Here is a 19430-nt window from a genome sequence, read left to right as displayed (position 1 = left end):
TGGGTCTTAGACCAAACTAAAGCAGGGGATCCCCCCTCCAGCCTAGCCGGCGGGGGGGCCTGCACCGAAGGGGGGCATGTGCTGACTTCAGTGGGGAGGGATGGGGCGCGCCCAGCTGCCCTGCTCATGGCTGCTGGGGGGTGGGATCCGGCCCCTGTAACCTGGTAACGGCCCCGGTAGGTCCCCGGCTCAGGCTGCCCCCCATGGGCAAGGCGGGGCGCTCCCAGGCCGACGGCTCTGTTTTGTTTCCTGTCTAGATCCCAGCGCTGCCCACTCGGCTCCTGCTGCCCGGAAGGACGCGGCTGCCCCCGAGAGAGCAGCTTCCAGCCGCTCCCCGCAGACCGCTCCCCCCCAGCCCGCGCCCCAAACCGCGGGGGCCCCTCCCCCCACCCCGCCCCGCAAGCACAAAGGGGTCGTGCACATGCCCGGGCGGGCACCGCAGCCGGCTGTTCCCAGGGCCGTCTCTGCCGCCGTCCAGCCACCTCCCCGCGCCGAGGCAGACGCTGCCCCGCTAGGGCCGCTCTGCCCCCCCGCTGCGCCCGCCTCGTCCCCCGCGCCTGCCGCCCCTCCCGCAATGGCTGTATCTGGCTCTCCAGAGCTGGGGTTAACTCCGTCCAGGACTGCCCCTCCGCCCCCCCTCGCCGCCCACACAACCAGCCAGGCGGTGCGGGGCTCCCCCGCCCCCCCAGCCCAGCCCCCCGCCCGACTCGCCCCCATTCCTCCAGCATCGGTCCCGCCCGTCTCCCCCTCCCCCAAAACGGCGCCCATGTACATGGTCACCTCCTTTGTCTCCATGCCGGCCGTGACGCCCCCCATGGAAGCCCCGTCCCCTCTCCTCAATGAGGCTGCGGCCACACGGTCCCTGGTCCAGAGCGCCGCCCCGAGCAGGGAGCCCGGCGGCCCCCCCAGCAGGCTTAGCCCAACGGGGCAGGGTGCTCCAGGGGCAAAGGAGGGCACAACGCTGCGCCAGGGGGTCCCCCAGAAGCCTTACACCTTCCTGGAGGAGAAAGCGAGGTGAGTGCCGGGCACGGCCCTGTCCGGGCACCGGGGTTCAGCTCCCGGGGTCCCCTGCAGTGTGCCACGCTCTGCATCGCCTCCGGGCATGCCGAGCTGGGGGGGGTCTGAGAGAGCGATCCAGTGGGGCCCACCTGACCCTATGTCCCGGCATCAGGGACCCACAGGATTGGGGCCAGGGCCCCAGCGTGGGGACAGGCTCTGGGAGGCCCCATCAGTGGGCCAGGCCCCCGAGGGGTCTCGCTCTCCATCCAGGGGAAGCCACGCGGCTTCATCGCCTCCTGGGGCTGGACCCCTGGGCCTGCAGCCCCCCTGCCCCCCCCGTGAGCTCCGGGCAGCGCATCCCGCGAGCCCCTCGTTGGGCAGCCGGTGCCGACAGCGCCCTGTCCCTTAGGGGCCGGTTTGGGGTGATCCGGGAGTGCAAGGAGAACGCCACGGGGAAGCACTTCATGGCCAAGATCATCCCCTACGAGGCGGAGAAGAAGCAGAGCGTCCTGCAGGAGTACGAGATCCTCAAGGGCCTGCACCACGAACGCGTCATGGCCCTGCACGAGGCGTACATCACGCCCCGCTACCTGGTGCTGATCGCCGAGAACTGCGCCGGCAAGGAGATCCTCTACAGCCTCATTGACAGGTGGGGGAGCCGGGCTGGGCCCTGGGCTGGGGGGCCGGGGGGGGGCAGGGGGAGCAGGGCCGGGCCCCGCTCTGTGGGGGGGCTGGGGAGCCGGGCCGGGTGGGCGCCGTGGGGGGCTGGGGGAGCCGGGCCGGGCCCCGCACTGCGTGGGGGGGCTGGGGAGCCGGGCCGGGCCCCGCACTGCGTGGGGGGGCTGGGGAGCCGGGCCGGGCCCCGTGCAGCGTGGGGGGGCTGGGGAGCCAGGCCGGGCGGGCGCCGCGGGGGGCTGGGGGAGCCGGGCCGGGCCCCGCACTGCGTGGGGGGGCTGGGGAGCCGGGCCGGGCCCCGTGCAGCGTGGGGGGGCTGGGGAGCCGGGCCGGGCGGGCGCCGCGGGGGGCTGGGGGAGCTGGGCTGGGCCCCGCACTGCGTGGGGGGGCTGGGGAGCCGGGCCGGGCCCCGTGCAGCGTGGGGGGGCTGGGGAGCCGGGCCGGGCCCCGTGCAGCGTGGGGGGGCTGGGGAGCCGGGCCGGGCGGGCGCCGCGGGGGGCTGGGGGAGCTGGGCTGGGCCCCGTGCAGAGTGGGGGGCTGGGGAACCGGGCCAGGCGGGCGCCGCGGGGGGCTGGGGGAGCCGGGCTGGGCCCCGTGCTGTGGGGTGCTGGGGAGCCAGGCCGGGCGGGCGCTGACCCCCGTGCCCGCAGGTTCCGGTTCTCGGAGGACGACGTGGCGGGCTACGTGCTCCAGCTGCTGCAGGGCCTGCAGTACCTGCACGGGCGCCGCGTCCTGCACCTGGACCTCAAGCCCGACAACGTGCTGGTCGCCCACGGCAACGCGGTGAAGATCGTCGACTTCGGCAGCGCCCAGAGCTACGACCCGCGGGGGCTGCGCCGGCTGGGACGGCGCGTGGGCACGCTGGAGTGCATGTGTGAGTGCGAGGCCGGCACGCCCCGGCTCCGCGCAGGGGGTGAGTGAGCCCCCCTGCCCGGAGCCGGGCTCTGCCCCGCGGTCCCCCCCCTTCCCGCCGAGCCCGCCCCCGGGCTCCTGGCCGGGAGCTGACCCGGTCCCTTGCCCTCGCCCTGCAGCTCCGGAGATGGTGAAGGGAGACCCGGTGGGCTCCGCGGCTGACATCTGGGGGGTCGGCGTGCTCACCTTCATCATGTGAGTCCCCTCCGGGGCGCGGGGCTGGGGGCCGGAGGGCCGGGGGGAGGGACAGGCCGAGGGCGCCCATGGAGCTGGGGTGTGGGGCGAGCGGGGTTAAGGCCCTGGAACGAGGCGCAGGGCAGGGCGCGGCCTGGCCCTCATCTAACGCAGGGCGCAACCGTGAGCGTCTCCTGCTCAGGAGAGTGGGGCTGCGGGTCGGGAGTGAGGAGCACCGACAGAGCCCGGGGTGGGGGGATCCCAGGGCTGGGCTAGCAGGGGGCTGCGGGTCAGGAGTGAGGAGCACCGACAGAGCCCGGGGTGGGGGGATCCCAGGGCTGGGTAGCAGGGGGCTGCGGGTCGGCAGTGAGGGGCACCGACAGAGCCCGGGGTGGGGGGATCCCAGGGCTGGGTAGCAGGGGGCTGCGGGTCAGGAGTGAGGGGCTCCGGCAGAGCCCGGGGTGGGGGGATCCCAGGGCTGGGTAGCAGGGGGCTGCGGGTCGGCAGTGAGGGGCACCGACAGAGCCCGGGGTGGGGGGATCCCAGGGCTGGGCTAGCAGGGGGCTGCGGGTCAGGAGTGAGGGGCACCGACAGAGCCCGGGGTGGGGGGATCCCAGGGCTGGGCTAGCAGGGGGCTGCGGGTCAGGAGTGAGGAGCACCGACAGAGCCAGGGGTGGGGGGATCCCAGGGCTGGGTAGCAGGGGGCTGCGGGTCAGGAGTGAGGGGCTCCGGCAGAGCCCGGGGTGGGGGGATCCCAGGGCTGGGTAGCAGGGGGCTGCGGGTCGGGAGTGAGGGGCACCGACAGAGCCCGGGGTGGGGGGATCCCAGGGCTGGGCTAGCAGGGGGCTGCGGGTCAGGAGTGAGGAGCACCGACAGAGCCAGGGATGGGGGGATCCCAGGGCTGGGCTAGCAGGGGGCTGCGGGTCGGCAGTGAGGGGCTCCGGCAGAGCCCGGGGTGGGGGGATCCCAGGGCTGGGTAGCAGGGGGCTGCGGGTCAGGAGTGAGGGGCTCCGGCAGAGCCCGGGGTGGGGGGATCCCAGGGCTGGGCTAGCAGGGGGCTGCGGGTCAGGAGTGAGGGGCACCGACAGAGCCCGGGGTGGGGGGATCCCAGGGCTGGGCTAGCAGGGGGCTGCGGGTCAGGAGTGAGGAGCACCGACAGAGCCAGGGGTGGGGGGATCCCAGGGCTGGGTAGCAGGGGGCTGCGGGTCAGGAGTGAGGGGCTCCGGCAGAGCCCGGGGTGGGGGGATCCCAGGGCTGGGTAGCAGGGGGCTGCGGGTCGGCAGTGAGGGGCACCGACAGAGCCCGGGGTGGGGGGATCCCAGGGCTGGGCTAGCAGGGGGCTGCGGGTCGGCAGTGAGGGGCACCGACAGAGCCCGGGGTGGGGGGATCCCAGGGCTGGGCTAGCAGGGGGCTGCGGGTCAGGAGTGAGGAGCACCGACAGAGCCAGGGATGGGGGGATCCCAGGGCTGGGCTAGCAGGGGGCTGCGGGTCGGCAGTGAGGGGCTCCGGCAGAGCCCGGGGTGGGGGGATCCCAGGGCTGGGTAGCAGGGGGCTGCGGGTCAGGAGTGAGGGGCTCTGGCAGAGCCCGGGGTGGGGGGATCCCAGGGCTGGGTAGCAGGGGGCTGCGGGTCGGGAGTGAGGGGCTCCGGCAGAGCCCGGGGTGGGGGGATCCCAGGGCTGGGCTAGCAGGGGCTGCGGGTCAGGAGTGAGGAGCACCGACAGAGCCAGGGGTGGGGGGATCCCAGGGCTGGGCTAGCAGGGGCTGCGGGTCGGGAGTGAGGGGCACCGACAGAGCCAGGGGTGGGGGGATCCCAGGGCTGGGCTAGCAGGGGGCTGCGGGTCGGCAGTGAGGGGCTCCGGCAGAGCCCGGGGTGGGGGGATCCCAGGGCTGGGCTAGCAGGGGGCTGCGGGTCGGCAGTGAGGGGCTCCGACAGAGCCCGGGGGTGGGGGGATCCCAGGGCTGGGCTAGCAGGGGCTGCGGGTCGGGAGTGAGGGGCACCGACAGAGCCAGGGGTGGGGGGATCCCAGGGCTGGGCTAGCAGGGGGCTGCGGGTCGGCAGTGAGGGGCTCCGGCAGAGCCCGGGGTGGGGGGATCCCAGGGCTGGGTAGCAGGGGGCTGCGGGTCAGGAGTGAGGAGCACCGACAGAGCCAGGGGTGGGGGGATCCCAGGGCTGGGCTAGCAGGGGTCTGCGGGTCGGCAGTGAGGGGCACCGACAGAGCCCGGGGTGGGGGGATCCCAGGGCTGGGCTAGCAGGGGGCTGCGGGTCAGCAGTGAGGGGCACCGACAGAGCCCGGGGTGGGGGGATCCCAGGGCTGGGCTAGCAGGGGGCTGCGGGTCGGCAGTGAGGGGCACCGACAGAGCCCGGGGTGGGGGGATCCCAGGGCTGGGCTAGCAGGGGGCTGCGGGTTGGGAGTCTGGGGCATCGGCAGAGCCCGGGGGTGATGTCCCTGTGGGGATCCAGCCCTGATCGAGTGAGCGCTGGTTGCGCCTTCACACCCTGCATTTAAAGTCTGAGGCATCTCCGGGATTGGGGCTGTTTCTGACCTGGCCCTGGGTTCAAGGGGCGCAGGCTGCAGACACCTGCTGGCGCCCCCTGCTGCATTTGCCAGCGTTAATCCCCCGGGTGGGGCCGAAGCACCCCCCTCGGCTGGCAGCAGCGCCCTCCCGGGGGGCGCACAGTGCTCGGCTGTGTCCATGGCAGCCAGCCGGGGTCGTAGCCCCGTGGTGCAGGCACCGTGGGTTGACAGGGGTCGCGCCGGCCCTGGGCAGTGCCCAGGGCCTCCTCACCCACTCTGCCACCGGTCCCCAGGCTCAGCGGCCGGTCGCCGTTCTTCGAGCTGGATCCCATCGAGACTGAGAACAGGATCCTGGCCGGGCGCTTCGACGCCTTCAAGCTGTACCCCAACGTCTCGCAGAGCGCCGCGCTCTTCATCCGCAAGCTCCTCTGCATCTACCCCTGGTGAGCGCCACCGGCCGCGGGGCCCGGATTGGAGACTGCTCCTAGCACAGCCCCCGCATGCCAGGCTCGGGCTGCCTCTCCAGACCCACAGTGCCCGGGAGCTGCAGATGGCGACATGGAGGCAGTGGGTCTTGAGGTTACTGAGAGGGGCTGGGAGCCAGGATGCCTGGGTTCTATCCTCGCTCGGGGAGGGGAGTGGGGTCTAGTAGTTAGAGCAGGGAAGCTGGGAGCCAGGACTCCTGGGTTCTATCCTAGCTTGGGGAGAGGAGTGGGGTCTAGTGGATTTGAACAGGGAACGTGGGAGTCAGGACTCCTGGATTCTGTTCCTGGCTGGGTGTGGCTTTGGGGTTGTCCTTTTCCTCGCCTGGGCCCCAAGGGGATGACCAGCCGGTCCCTGGTTCCTGCCTGGGGCTCCCCAGCGGACGACATGGCGAGTCCCTCACCTGCAGGCTCTCCCCTGGCTGTTAAGAACATAACGTAAGAGCGGCCAGACTGGGTCAGACCAAAGGTTCATCCAGCCCAGTGTCCTGTCTGCCGACAGTGGCCAGGGCCAGGTGCCCCAGAGGGAGCGAACCTAACAGGTAACAATCTAGTGATCTCTCTCCTGCCGTCCATCTCCACCCTCTGACAAACAGAGGCTAGGGACACCATTCCTTACCCATCCTGGCTAATAGCCATTAATGGACTTAACCTCCATGAATTTATCCAGTTCTCTTTTAAACCCTGTTATAGTCCTCGCCTTCACAACCTCCTCAGGCAAGGAGTTCCATAGGTTGACTGGGCACTGAGTGAAGAAGAACTTCCTTTTATTTGTTTTAAACCTGCTGCCCATTAATTTCACTTGGTGGCCCCTAGTTCTTACATTATGGGAACAAGTAAATAACTTTTCCTTACTCACTTTCTCCACACCACTCATGAGTTTATAGACCTCTATCACATCCCCCCTTAGTCTCCTCTTTTCCAAGCTGAAAAGTCCTGGCCTCTTTAATCTCTCCTCCTATGGGACCCGTTCCAAACCCCTCATCATTTTAGTTGCCCTTCTCTGAACCTTTTCTAATGCCAGCATAGCTTTTCTGAGATGAGGGGACCACATCTGAACGCAGTATTCATGGATTTATATAAGGGCAAGAAGATATTCTCCGTCTTATTCTCTGTCCCTTTTTTAATGATTCCTAACATCCCGTTTCCTTTTTTGACTGCCGCTGCACACTGCGTGGACGTCTTCAGAGAACTATCCACGATGATGCCAAGATCTTTCTCCTGATTAATTGTAGCTAAATTAGCCCCCATCATGTTGTCTGTATCATTGGGGTTATTTTTTCCAATGTGCATTACTTGACATTTCTCCACATTACATTTCATTTGCCATTTTGTTGCCCAATCACTTAGTTTGGTGAGATCTTTTTGAAGTTCTTCACAGTCTGCTTTGGTCTGAATTATCTTGAGCAGTTTAGTATCATCTGCAAACTTTGCCACCTCCCTGTTTACCCCTTTCTCCAGATCATCTAAGTTGATTCGGATTGGTCCTAGGACTGACCCTTGGGGAACACCACTAGTTACCCCTCTCCATTCTGAACATTTACCATTTATTCCTACCCTTTGTTCCCGGTCTTTTAACCAGTTCTCAGTCCATGAAAGGATCTTCCCTCTTATCCCTTGACCACTTAATTTACGTAAGAGCCTTTGGTGAGGGACCTTGTCCAAGGCTTTCTGGAAATCGAAGTCCACTGTGTCCACGGGATCCCCCTTGTCCACGTGTTTGTTGACCCCTCAAAGAACGCGAATCGAGGAGTAAGACACGATCTCCCTGTACAGAAACCACGGGGACTTTTGCCCAACCGTGTATGTCCGTCTAGTCTGGTGTCTGACCATTTCATTCGTCACTGTCGTCTCCGCCCGTTTGCCCTGTCGCAGGAGCCGGCCCACCGTCCAGGACTGTTTCGCCAACCCCTGGCTGCAGGACGCCTACCTGATGAAGCTGCGCCGCCAGACCCTGACCTTCACCACCAACCGGCTCAAGGAGTTCCTGGTGGAGCATCAGCGGCGGCGCGGCGAGGCCGCCACCAAGCACAAGGTCTTACTCCGCTCCTACCACGGCTCCGGCGGCCAGCCGCCCCCCGGCCCGGTGACGCAGTAGCCCCGGCCCCTCCCGCGGCCACGGGGGAGTGGAAGGAACATTCCAGGGGCCGGGCCGGCGGCAGCAGGTTCCCCGCCGCGGGGGACGGGGGTCGAGCGACCCGCCGGGATGTGCGCCGGCGCCCTCCCCGCCGGCCTGGCGCGCTCCGCCCGGGACTGTGGAGGAGCGTTCACCCGGGCGCCGCGGGCCCCTCCGCCCGGCAGAGTCGGCACCGCTGGGGGTCACCGCGCCGCGCCCGACTGCTCCCGCTCCTCCTGCAGGGGGCCTGCTGCAAGGGGCGGGACTTCCTGTTTTGCTGTGCCTGAGGGCAGGAAGTGCTACGCAAAGAGCGGGACTTGGCTGGCGGGCTGCGTGGGGGGGGGAGTGTCTGGGGGGCGGGGGGGATGGGAGGAGCTCCGCAGCAACCTCTGGGGAGCATGACACTGTGAAGGGGGGAGACGGAGGGAGGGGGGCAGGAAGCAGGAGCCGTGACGGTGGGAAGCCACCAGCGCTCTCTGCCCTCTGAGATGTTTCCCCCGGGTTTGGGGGAGCCCGGCCCAGCCAGCAGGGTTCCACCGCCGGCAACCAGCTCGGCACGTCTTCTCCACCTGTCTCCGTGCTCTGGGGCTGGGCTGGAGGGCTGCCCCACATGCCCTGTAACCGGAGCTGGGAGGAGCAGAGCCGCGTCCTCTGGGGTCCTGGCAGCAGCCCCAGGGTGCGGAGTGGCCCCGGCAGCACCCGGCCATGCCGGACGTGGGTAAAACCCCCGGGTGAGTGTCAGCGTGGTGCTCACTCGCCGTCCTGCCCAGGGCCGGGGGAGCTGCCGTCCTCGCCCCCCAGCTGGCCTCCCTCCCTGCCCCACACGCCCGCGTGGCTGCCGAGGCGCTGGGGGGCCGTGCAAATGGTGAGTTGGCATATTTGCTGAATACGCCCGAGCTGGGTGTGCAACCCCCAGCATCCCGCGCCCCCTGCCCCCCCGGGCTCCCTGGCGCCCCCCACAGCTCGGGCCCCAGAGAGCGGCTACAACACACCTGCATGGGGCGGGGGGGCGCTCTAGGGTGTCGCTCTAGCTATGTCTTTATGGCGAGGGACAGCTTCGCTGCAGGGAGGGGTGGTGGCCATTTTGAGTGAGGGCAGCCTGTGGCTTCAGTTCCAGGGGAAGTCAGGGAAGCTGGTGGCCATTACGGGTGAGGGCAAACTGAGCAGCCTCCCTTGCCCCCCCTCCCCACCTGGGGAGCTGCTAGGAGTCACCTGCTGTCTGCAGCCCGGCCTCTGTGAGCCACAGTCTGACACGTGCCCTGTGCACACCCAGCGACACGCCTCGACACACACGCCTGGACACGTGCACAGCGACACGCCTCGACGCACACACACGCCTGGACACGTGCACAGCGACACGCCTCGACACATGTACAGTGACATGCTTCTACTTACACACACAGCGACACACCTCTACGTACACACACACACGCCTCTTCACAGGCACAGTAACGCCTGTACACACACAGCGACTTGCCTCTCCAAACACACACACGCCTCTTCACATGTACCGTGGCACCCCATGCACACACAGCGACAGGCCTGTACGCCCCACGCACACAGCGGGGCATGTGCACACAGACAGGGACACGCCTATGCACACACAGCAATGCTCCATGCACGCACAGTGACGCACACACACACACCCACGGAGTGGGGCGGCACCGAACGACGCTCCCCCATACCCTCGCTGCGACACGCCCAGCACGACAACTGCCCCTGCGGGCCTCTGCGCCAGCCATCCCCTCGCTCTGCGTGGGAGCCGTGTCCCTCTCCTCCGCCCCGGGGGTTCGGCTGGACCCCTGGCCCTGCGGCCCCCAGCGATACTGCATGGGGTGGCAGCATCGGTCACAATCCCCCCACACCCCTCCCTCCCACAGACATCCGACCCCCCGTCCAGTGACGTGTGCACCCCCAGCCCCCCTCTACGCACATCTCCCCTCCGGCCCTGCCTGCCGGGGGGGGTCCATCCACCAGCCCAGGGCCAGGCTGGGGGCGCTCGCTCTGTGTGCCCCACTGTCCCAGCCCCTGGGGGGGCTCCTTCTTGCGGGGCTGCCTCATGGGGGCTGTGTTCACTCCTGGGGGGGTCCTGCCAGGGTGGAGAATGGGGATGAATGGCCCCTGCCAGCCCTGGGCTCAACTCTTGGCATCTCCCCTGCCCCCTCCATGGGCCTGTCCTTTCCCCCCTGCCGGGCTGGCTCTGCTGCCAGCTGCTCCATGGTGCCCACGGTGCATCTCCTCCCAGGGGGCAATGCTGGCTGGGGGGCAGGAACGGCCTGGCTGCCCTTGTGCCTTGGCTGGACAGTGTGACTGGCCGTTAGCCGGCGCGGGGGCCATTCCCTGTGCCCGGGGCCGGGCAGGGAGCCCCGCCGGGGCGGCTGCACGGATGCTGCTGTAGCGACAGACGTATTTATTGACTTTGCTGACAAAGTTTCTTCCTCCCTTGTCCCCCTGCCCCCCTCGTCCCCTCCCCCGTCCTTGGTCCCCCCGCCCCTCCCGCTGCGCTCTGAGTTTGGGTCTGGAGTTGCTCTGGTGTGGACGAGCCATGTGCCTGAGAAGCAATAAAGGCCCTGAGCAGCCCGGCTGTCTCCGTGTGGTCATTGGGGGGCCCCGGCAGACCCCTCCCGCTCACGGGGCCAGCCGGGCGCTCCAGCTGGGACTCCAAAGGCAACGCTCCCAGCGCTGAGGCTGCAAAATGAGACTGAAATGAGCCTGCCCGGAGCGTTGCGAGCCGGCCCAAAGCCGGGCCCCCAGCGCAGAGACCGCCCAGGCGACAGGGAGGCCGCAGGTCGGGCTGAAAAAGCAACCCGGCACAAAGGGGCAAGGGGGAAGAGACACCAAACACGAGCCATTATGAGGTGTGGAAAATCCGTGAGGGAAGCTAAAAGCCAGGAACCAAATGAATCCTAGAAGTGCTCTAGGCCCGTGAGTCGATGGTGACGGTGAACCTAGGAGCGGGGTGCAGAGAAAGCTGCAGTGTTCAGGAAATGTTGCTGGCCTGTAGCCGGGAAGCAGGACAATGCGCTCCTCTTGCGTGGTTGATGAAGTATTTCACCCAAGAGTTCGAAACGAGCTGGCTGAGGAATCTGGCGGCCGGCAGATGCTATTTTTAATAACTTGGAACACCAAGGCAGTTGCGGAAGGCTACGGTCATGCCAATGTTTCAAGCAGGATGAGCCGGCCAGTGATCGGCCGATTAGCCCGATATCACTGCCGGGCAACATAATAGAGAAGCCGATACAGGATTCAAACAAAGAATTAAAGCCTGTGAATGTTGTGACGAAGCGGAACTGTTCTTAATGTTTCCTCTGAATAGTGTGGGCGTGCCTCAGTTTCCCCTAGGCAGTTCTTAAGTATCTAGGTGGTGGGGTAAGGGTGTGTGATCCTTGCAGAGCCCTAGAGGGCAGGTGTGTGCAGGGGTCTGGACACAGACAATGGCCGACACCCTGTTTCCTGGCCACTGATGGCCTGGGCCCTTCCCCCCTGCAAGGTGAGAGCTAAAGGGTTGGAGAACAAAGGAATCCGGTGACCTCCTGGCCCGGGAAAGGGACAAAGCCCAGAGGAGGGGGGGCTGGAGGGAGTTTCAGTTTGGGGCTGGCTGGGACATGGAGTGAAGGGCAGACGGGGTTGTCTGGCTCACTGCCCCCCAAAATGGACCCAGCTGAGGGGTCTGTTCTCTGCACCTACAAGCTCTGGTTTAGACCATGTCCCTGTCGTCTAATAAACCTTCTGTTTCCCCGGCTGGCTGAGAGTCCCGTCTGACTGTGGAGTTGGGGGGCAGGACCCTCTGGCTTCCCCAGGACCCCGCCTGGGCGGACTCGCTGTGGGAAGCGCCACGGAGGGGCAGAGGAGGCTGAATGCTCCGAGGTCAGACCCAGGAAGGGGGAAGCCGGGTGAGCTGTGTGTCCTGAAGACAGGCTGCTCCCGAGAGGAGACTTCCACAGAGTCCTGCCTGGCTTCGTAGGGAGCAGATCCAGAGCATCGCCCGGGGGCGGGGGACAGGGAGCCAGGCTGGCTGGGGGGTGCAGCGGGGGGCGGGGATGGGGAGCCAGGCTGGCTGGGCGGGTGCAGCGGGGGGATAGGGATCCAGGCTGGATGGGGGGGTGCAGCATGGGGGTTGGGGAGCCAGGCTGGCTGGGGGATGCGGCGGGGGATGGGGAGCCAGGCTGCCTGGGGGTGCGGCGGGAGGATGGGGAGCCAGGCTGGCTGGGCGGGTGCAGTGGGAGGATGGGAGCGAGGCTGGCTGGGTGGTGCAGCGGGGGGCGGGGATGTGGAGCCAGGCTGGCTGGGGGGGTGCAGCACGGGGGTTGGGGAGCCAGGCTGGCTGGGGGGTGCAGCGCGGGGGTGGGGGATGGGGAGCCAGGCTGCCTGGGGGTGCAATGGGGGGATGGGGAGCCAGGCTGGCTGGGGGGTGCAGCGGGAGGATGGGGAGCCAGGCTGGCTGGGTGGTGCAGCGGGGGGCGGGGATGGGGAGCCAGGCTGGCTGGGCGGGTGCAGCGGGGGGGGTTGGGGAGCCAGGCTGGCTGGGGGGGTGCAGCATGGGGGTTGGGGAGCCAGGCTGGCTGGGGGGGTGCAGCATGGGGGTTGGGGAGCCAGGCTGGCTGGGGTGCAGCGGGGGGCGGGGGATGGGGAGCCAGGCTGCCTTGCGGGGTGCAATGGGGGGATGGGGAGCCAGGCTGGCTGGGTGGTGCAGCGGGGGGTGGGGATGGGGAGCCAGGCTGGCTGGGGGGGTGCAGTGGGGGCGGGGGATGGGGAGCCAGGCTGGCTGGGGGGGTGCAGTGGGGGCGGGGGATGGGGAGCCAGGCCGGCTGGGGGGGTGCAGCGGGGGGGTTGGGGAGCCAGGCTGGCTGGGTGGTGCAGCGGGGGGCGGGGATGGGGAGCCAGGCTGGCTGGGGGGGTGCAGCATGGGGGTTGGGGAGCCAGGCTGGCTGGGGGATGCAGCGGGGGGTGGGGATGGGGAGCCAGGCTGGCTGGGGGGTGCAGCGGGGGGTTGGGGAGCCAGGCTGGCTGGGGGGTGCAGCGGGGGGTGGGGATGGGGAGCCAGGTTGGCTGAGGGGGTGCAGCATGGGGGTTGGGGAGCCAGGCTGCCTGGGGGGTGCAATGGGGGGATGGGGAGCCAGGCCGGCTGGGGGGGTGCAGCGGGGGGGTTGGGGAGCCAGGCTGGCTGGGGGGTGCAGTGGGGGCGGGGGATGGGGAGCCATGCTGCCTGGGGGGTGCAATGTGGGGATGGGGAGCCAAGCCGGCTGGGGGGTGCAGCGGGGGGGGGTTGGGGAACAGACAGAAGGACAGACAGACGGACGCGTGGCCGGCAGCGCCAGGCCAGGGCTGCCCAGCTGCCGCGCGGGGTCCCGGAGGGCGGCTGCAATGCGATGAGCCAGCAGAGGCTGAATCCGGCCGGCCCCAATTCCCCCGGCAGCCGCGGCCAGGCTATATAAGGAGGGCCGGGGCTGGGGCGTGGGGGGCCCCGGCCAGGCCACAGCGGGCAGGGGGCCCCTGGCTGGCCAAAGAAGGCGACGTCGGGCCGGGAATGCCGCCAGAGGCTCAGGCGAAGCTGCCCCAGGGGCCCGGCGGCCCCGCCCTGGCCGGGGTATAAAGCCAGGCCTGATGGGGAGGCCGCAGTCGCCCCCAGGCCTGGCCAGCCCCCTCCTGCCCCGACTCTTGGCGCGCCCTGGTAAGTCCCCCCGCCGTCGCAGGAGAGACCGGGGCAGCCCCTGCCTTCCCCAGCGCCCCCGCCCCGGAGCTGCCTGCCCCACGGCTGCGGGGGCCCGACGCAGCTCAACTTATCCCAGGGAGTCCTGGGGGGCACAATCCCCCCATGGGGCAGAGCCAGCCCCCCAGGAAGCAGGGACACCTGGCATTCAGCCCCCAGCGCCAGCCCCTGCTCATCTGCCCCAGCTCTGCCCGGGGAGCTCGGCGGCGGTACCAAGTCTCAGCAGGGTGGGGCCATCCCCAGCTCTGCCCCATTTCCCCCAGGACACAGGGCTGGGGCAGCGTGGGGTCTGGCGGGGGGAAAGGGGCAGCGAGGGGGTGGGGCAGTGGGGGGTTGGGGGACAGGGGTGTGACGAAGTGGGACTGTTCTTAATGTTTCCTCTGAATACTGTGGGGGTGCCTCAGTTTCCCCTAGATACTTAAGAACTGCCTAAGGGAAACTGAGACACCCCCACACTATTCAGAGGAAACATTAAGAACAGTCCCGCTTCGTCACAAGGGGTATCAGGTAGTGAGGGGGGGAGACAAGGGTAGTGGGCAGTGAGGGGGCAGGAGCAATAGGGGAATGGGAGTGAGTGGATAGCGAGGGGGTGGGGAGCAGAGGGGGGATGGGCGGAAGTGGGGGAATGGGGCAGTGAGGGAGTGGGGACAATAAGGGGATGGGGGTTAGTGTAGGGGATGGGCGGGGGGGGCGGGGCAGCAGGTGGTGAGGGAGTGGGGGCAGTAGGGGAATGGGGGAGGTGGGCGGTGGGGGATGGGGGAGCGGGTCGTAGGGGTTGGGCAGGAGTGGGGGGATGGGGCAGCAGGTGGGGGGACAGGGCAGTGGGTTGGGCGGAATTGGGGGGGATGGGGTAGCGGGCGGTGGGGGTTGGACGGGAGTGGGGGGGATGGGGCAGCGGGAGTGGGGGTTGGGCGGGAGTGGGGGTGGGGGGATGGGGCAGCAGGTGGGGGGGACAGGGCAGTGGGTTGGGCGGAAGTGGGGGAGATGGGGTAGCGGGCGGTGGGGGTTGGACGGGAGTGGGGGGGATGGGGCAGCGGGAGTGGGGGTTGGGCGGGAGTGGGGGTGGGGGGATGGGGCAGCAGGTGGGGGGACAGGGCAGTGGGTTGGGCGGAAGTGGGGGAGGTGGGGGTTGGGTGGGAGTGGGGGGACAGGGCAGCGGGAAGTCTGGGGCCATGGCTGGAGGAAGATCTTGGGGTCAGGGTTTGCCAGCAGGGTCTGGCCAGGCTGGGAGGGGGCGTGCTCTGCCCCCTTGGGGAGCCGTTCAGTGGGGCTGGGCGGAGCTGGGCGCAGAAATCCCATTGGGGAACCCGAGCCAAACACCCCAGCAACATGGGAGCTAAGGGTTGGATTCCAGACCCCCCCCACCCCATGTCTAGCTGGATCTGAGGGGTCATGGGGGGCAGCTTGCCCGCTCCACCCTGCTCCTGGCTGCCTCTGTAGGAAGGGGCAGAGGGGTCCCTGAGGGACTCAGCTCCCTGTGCTGGGGGGAGTAGGTCCCTTGTGGCGTCTCTGGCGAGGTTCCAGGGGGTTTTAGGGGGAAAGTGTTCCTAGGGCTTCTAGGGTTTGGTCCCTGGAGGATTTCTGGGGGTTCTGGGAGTCCCTGGGGGAAGGGCATCCCTGGAGGAGGTTCTGGGGAAGGAGATCCATGGGGGTTGTGGGGGTCCTTGGGGGAAGGGAGTCCCTGGGAGCTTCTGGGTCCCTTGGTGGGTTTTGGGGGTGCCTGGGGAGTTCTGGGGGAAGGGGGTCTGTGACAGGGGAATATTGCAGGGGAGGTTTATGGGGACTGTCTGCATTGGTGAGGGGATATCGGGGGGGGGGCTTCACTGGAGGACGATACCTGAGCAGCTGACCTGAGCCGAGGGCGGGGGGGGGGGTGTTTGGGCCAGGTGACACCTTCTGCCCGGGAAGCTGGACAAAGGCTGGAGGAGGGGCCGGGGGAGGCTGTGGGGAGACAGCTGGAGGGAGTTTCAGTTTGGAGCTGGCTGGGGAAACGGGGGAAGACCCAGGGCTGGGGGTCTAAGCTCCCTGCCCCACAGACGGACCTGACTGAGGCGTCCCGTTCTCTGCACCTACAAGCTCTGGTTCTGACCATGTTCCTGTCTGTGTTACTGGCCGGCTGAGAGTCACGGAGAATCGCAGGAAGGGGGGGTGCAGGGCCTCATTCCCCACACTCTGTGACAGGGTCCCTGGGGGTTCTGGGGTCCCTTGGTGGGTTGTGGGTGTGTCTGAGGGAAGGGGATCCCTGGGGGTTCTAGGGGTTCCTGGGGGTTCTGGGGGTTCCTGGGGGGGTTCTGGGGATGCCTCAGGGAAGGGGTCCCTGGGGGGGTCCCGCTCGGCACCCAGCTGTCTCTCCCTCAGCAGATGTCGAAAGCGGCCCCCAAGAAGGTGGTGGCCCAGCCGCCCCCCGGCTGCACCCTGGACATTAACGACCCGCAGGTGCAGAACGCGGCCATCCGCATCCAGGCCTCCTACCGGGGACACAGGTGAGGGGCGGCGGGGGTGGGGGGCAGAGCGAGTCCCAGCTGTGACCATGGGGCCTGTGCCCGGGTCTGCAGCCACCCCTGGGCACCACGGGGCAGGGGCTCTGGGCTGATCCGGGCTGAGGGGGGCACAGGGTGAGGATGGAGGGGGCTGGGGGAGCCCTAGGGCTGATGGCAGGGGGTTGAGGACAAGGGAACCATGGGGGACCTGGGGGGCTGGAGAAGGGCTAGTGGGCAAGTCGACCACGGGGAGACCCTGGGGAGCGCGAGGGGCCCTTGAGGGTGGCAGGGAGATGGAGGGCAAGGTGGGTGCAGGGGGCTCCGGGAGAGTGGAGGGCAAAGGGGCCACGGAGGGCCTGGGGGGCCGTGGGAGAACGGAGGGTGGGGAGGCGTGGGAGGCTCTGGGGGGGTTTGGGGGAGACTGGAGGGCGGGGGGCACAGGAGGCTCTGGAGGGGCTCAGGGGGACGGGAGGGTGGGGTGGAACAGGGGGCTGGGGGGTGGCTGGGCGTGGAGGGCAGGGGGCACAGAGGGTTCGGGGGGACTTGGGGGGACAGGCGGGGCCAGCGGGACCCACGTGAGTGCCTCCCGCCAGGTCCCGCAAGGAGCTGAAGGAGAAGGGCCCCCCGCGGGTGCTGCAGGAGCTGAAGGACGTGGTGCTGATCGAGGGCAGCGCCGCCCGGCTGGAGTGCCGGATCAGCGCCTTCCCCGACCCCTTCATCCGCTGGTCCAAGGACGGGCAGGAGCTGAAGGACGGGCCCAAGTACCGCTACGTCTTCGAGGACCCCGACATCGTGGCGCTGGTGGTGCGGGACGGCGAGCTGGCCGACCTGGGGCGCTACACCATCGCCGTGAAGAACACCTTCGGGGAATGCTTCGACTCCGCCCGCATCCTGGTGGAAGGTACGCCCCGGGACCCCGGTTCTGTGCCCCCGGGACCCCCGGTTCTGTGCCCCCGGGACCCCGGTTCTGTGCCCCTGGGACCCCCGGTTCTGTGCCCCTGGGACTCCCTGTTCTGTGCCCTGGGACCCCCTGCACCAGTCCCTGTTCTGTGCCCCAGCAGCCCTTGTTCTGTGCCCCAGGACCCCCTGCACCTGCCCCTGTTCTGTGCCCCCAGGACCCCTGTTCTGTGCCCCTGGGACCCCCTGCACCTCTCCTGCCCCGGGACCCCTGTTCTGTGCCCCAGCACCCCCTGCACCAGCCCCTGTTCTGTGCCCTGGGACCCCCTGTTCTGTGCCCCCAGGACCCCCTGCACCTTTCCTGTACTCACCTCTTTCTGTGCTCCTGGGACCCCCCGTTCTGCACCCCCCTGCACCTGCACCTTTCTGTGGCCCCCGGGACCCTCTGTTCTATGCCCCCCAGTACCCCTTGCACCTCTCCTGCCCCAGGGGTTTCCAGGGGTTTGCTATAGCACAGCCCAGGCTGGTTGTGGCCCGGGAGTCCCGGTGCTGGGCTTGTGCCCGGGGGCCCTGCCACTTCCTTGGCTGCCGGGCGGGGGGCTCAGCTCAGGCGCCCCTCCCCCGCCTAACAGTGTCAACCCCCCCACCCAGTCCCTGCCAAGATCGAGAAGGGGCCGGAGAGCACCAAGGTGAAGAAAGGCGCCACGGTCACCCTGACGGCGCACATCAGCGGTGAGCCGGCGCCCGACGTGGGCTGGGCCAAGGATGGGGAGGACATCGAGGAGGACGACAGGTGAGGGAGGGCTGTCGCCGGGGGGGAGGGCTGCACTGACAGGACCCTGGGCCAGCTGTCCGGGGGATCAGGCCAGGTCTCAGACATGGGGGACTCGGCTCTGGCATGGGTGCCCAGCACGGGTACAGCTCTGGGGGGGACGGGCTGGGTCCCCAGCCAGGGTGTGGGTCTCCAGCGTGGGCGCCCACCACGGGTGCAGCTCCGGGGGGGTCGGGCTGGGTCGCAGGGCCCGGGCTCTGGCGCTCACCTGTCTCCGCGCTGCCGGCCCGTCTCCCCAGGGTGTTCTACGACATCGGCAGCGACTCGACCACTCTCACCATCAAGCGGGTGGCCGCGGGCGACGCCGGGAAGTACGAGGTCTTCGTGGAGAACTGCCTGGGCACAGACGAGTCCTTCGCCCGCCTGGACGTGCTCTGAGCCCACAGCCCCCACGTCCCTGCCACCGGGCCCCGCCAGCGCCTCCCGCACCCGGGGCTCGGCCCTCTGGCACGGACCCTGCCCCTGCCGGCAGAGACTGCCCCCGCCCTGGGACAAGGGCCGGCTGTTCAATGGCCCCGGATCTGGGGCAAGGGGGTGGGGATGGGGCCCTGGGCTCTGGCTCGTCCCCCCCACGGGCTCCAGGCTGCACCGGACTCGGCTCCGCTCGCTGCTGGGCTCAATAAAGGGGCTGCTGCTGTTTGGTGACGCGTCTCTGCTCCCTGCTTGGTAGCTCTGATGCCAGGGGAGGGGGGCCAGCGCGCCCTGCCCCACCCCTGCCCCATGGTCCCCTGGCTTATCCTGCCCACTCTGGCATGTTCCACCTCTCAATCGTCGGTGAACCCAACCGAATCCTGCCCCGGTCACACCAGCCCAGCCTCTCCCCACCACGCAGCTACTGGGACCTGCCCGCTGCCCATGCAGCCCCCTGTGAGCTGGGAATGAGCCGCTGACTGGGCAGGGACCCTCCTCCAGCACTGAGATGCAGCCACCTCTGGGGTGGGGAATAGCAACAGTTTATCAAGAGCATGACACGGTTTAAGACAGGAAGGGAGGCGGCAGTCGGTATCCCAGGCAACCTGGAGCAGGATTTCAGTGAGCTGCAGGGTAATGCTCAGGGCTGGCTGGACCAGGGCACTGGGGCTGCAACCTGACGGGGGTCTGATGACTTCGGGTTCACTATAATCATCCCGATGACACCTTGGCCATGCTGGGGTCAGTGGTCACTCAGTGGGGAGCGTGCCCCCTACTGAGGCTCCCCCAGCAGCTCCTGTGTCGGCCATGGGGGTCTCTCACTGAATGTGGGGGGGGCTGCCAAGCCAGAGGGCGTCGCTTCGTTCCCAGTCGGAGCAGGAGTCTCCAGACCGCTGGAGCCCCTGCGGCCCCCCTCCCCGTGCTCCCCCTCAGGTTGAACACCAGCCGAGCTTGGCCCCTGCCCCCGCAATGACCTGCGTGGCCTGTGGGCATGGCCATTGGCTCAGTGCCTGCTCCAGCCCTGTGGGGCAAGTGGAGGCCGCTGTGATAGCGGCCGTTCGGGTGTCACTGGAACCCCCGCCCCCGTGACGGGCGCGAAGGCAGGAAAGGCCCCTTCCCAATATCTAATCCAAGCGAGTCATTCAAAGCCTGCAGCGAGTCCGGTTCCAAGACGCCCGGAGAGCTGGTGGGGTAGATTGCTGATAACTTGGAGCTCTTCTCCCAA

At 68.4% G+C, this 19430-nt stretch overlaps 2 protein-coding genes across 2 annotated transcripts in view; both read left to right on the top strand.

Annotated features, from left to right (window-relative positions):
• Positions 1-7935, top strand: part of SPEG (striated muscle enriched protein kinase) — an 80474-nt gene extending 72539 nt beyond the window's left edge. The window contains 6 exon segments of the mRNA XM_074967178.1: positions 258-1014; positions 1409-1648; positions 2325-2548; positions 2706-2781; positions 5571-5720; positions 7635-7935. Of these exon segments, the coding sequence (XP_074823279.1) occupies positions 258-1014; positions 1409-1648; positions 2325-2548; positions 2706-2781; positions 5571-5720; positions 7635-7857 (1670 nt within the window). The 3' untranslated portion in view covers positions 7858-7935.
• Positions 7936-7965: 30 nt separating this feature from the next.
• SPEGNB (SPEG neighbor) lies at positions 7966-18179 on the top strand. The gene is given in 8 exon segments (XM_074967177.1): positions 7966-8061; positions 13292-13364; positions 13367-13425; positions 13428-13550; positions 15947-16068; positions 16659-16966; positions 17614-17755; positions 18034-18179. Coding segments are annotated over 8 exon segments (1062 nt in total). The 3' UTR covers positions 18173-18179.
• Positions 18180-19430: the final 1251 nt, after the last annotated feature.

This window comes from Natator depressus, chromosome 11, assembly GCF_965152275.1.
Source record: "Natator depressus isolate rNatDep1 chromosome 11, rNatDep2.hap1, whole genome shotgun sequence".
Lineage (NCBI taxonomy): Eukaryota > Metazoa > Chordata > Testudines > Cheloniidae > Natator > Natator depressus.
The sequence above is the reverse complement of the archived record's forward strand: the minus strand, read 5'-3'. Positions and strand labels throughout refer to the sequence as shown.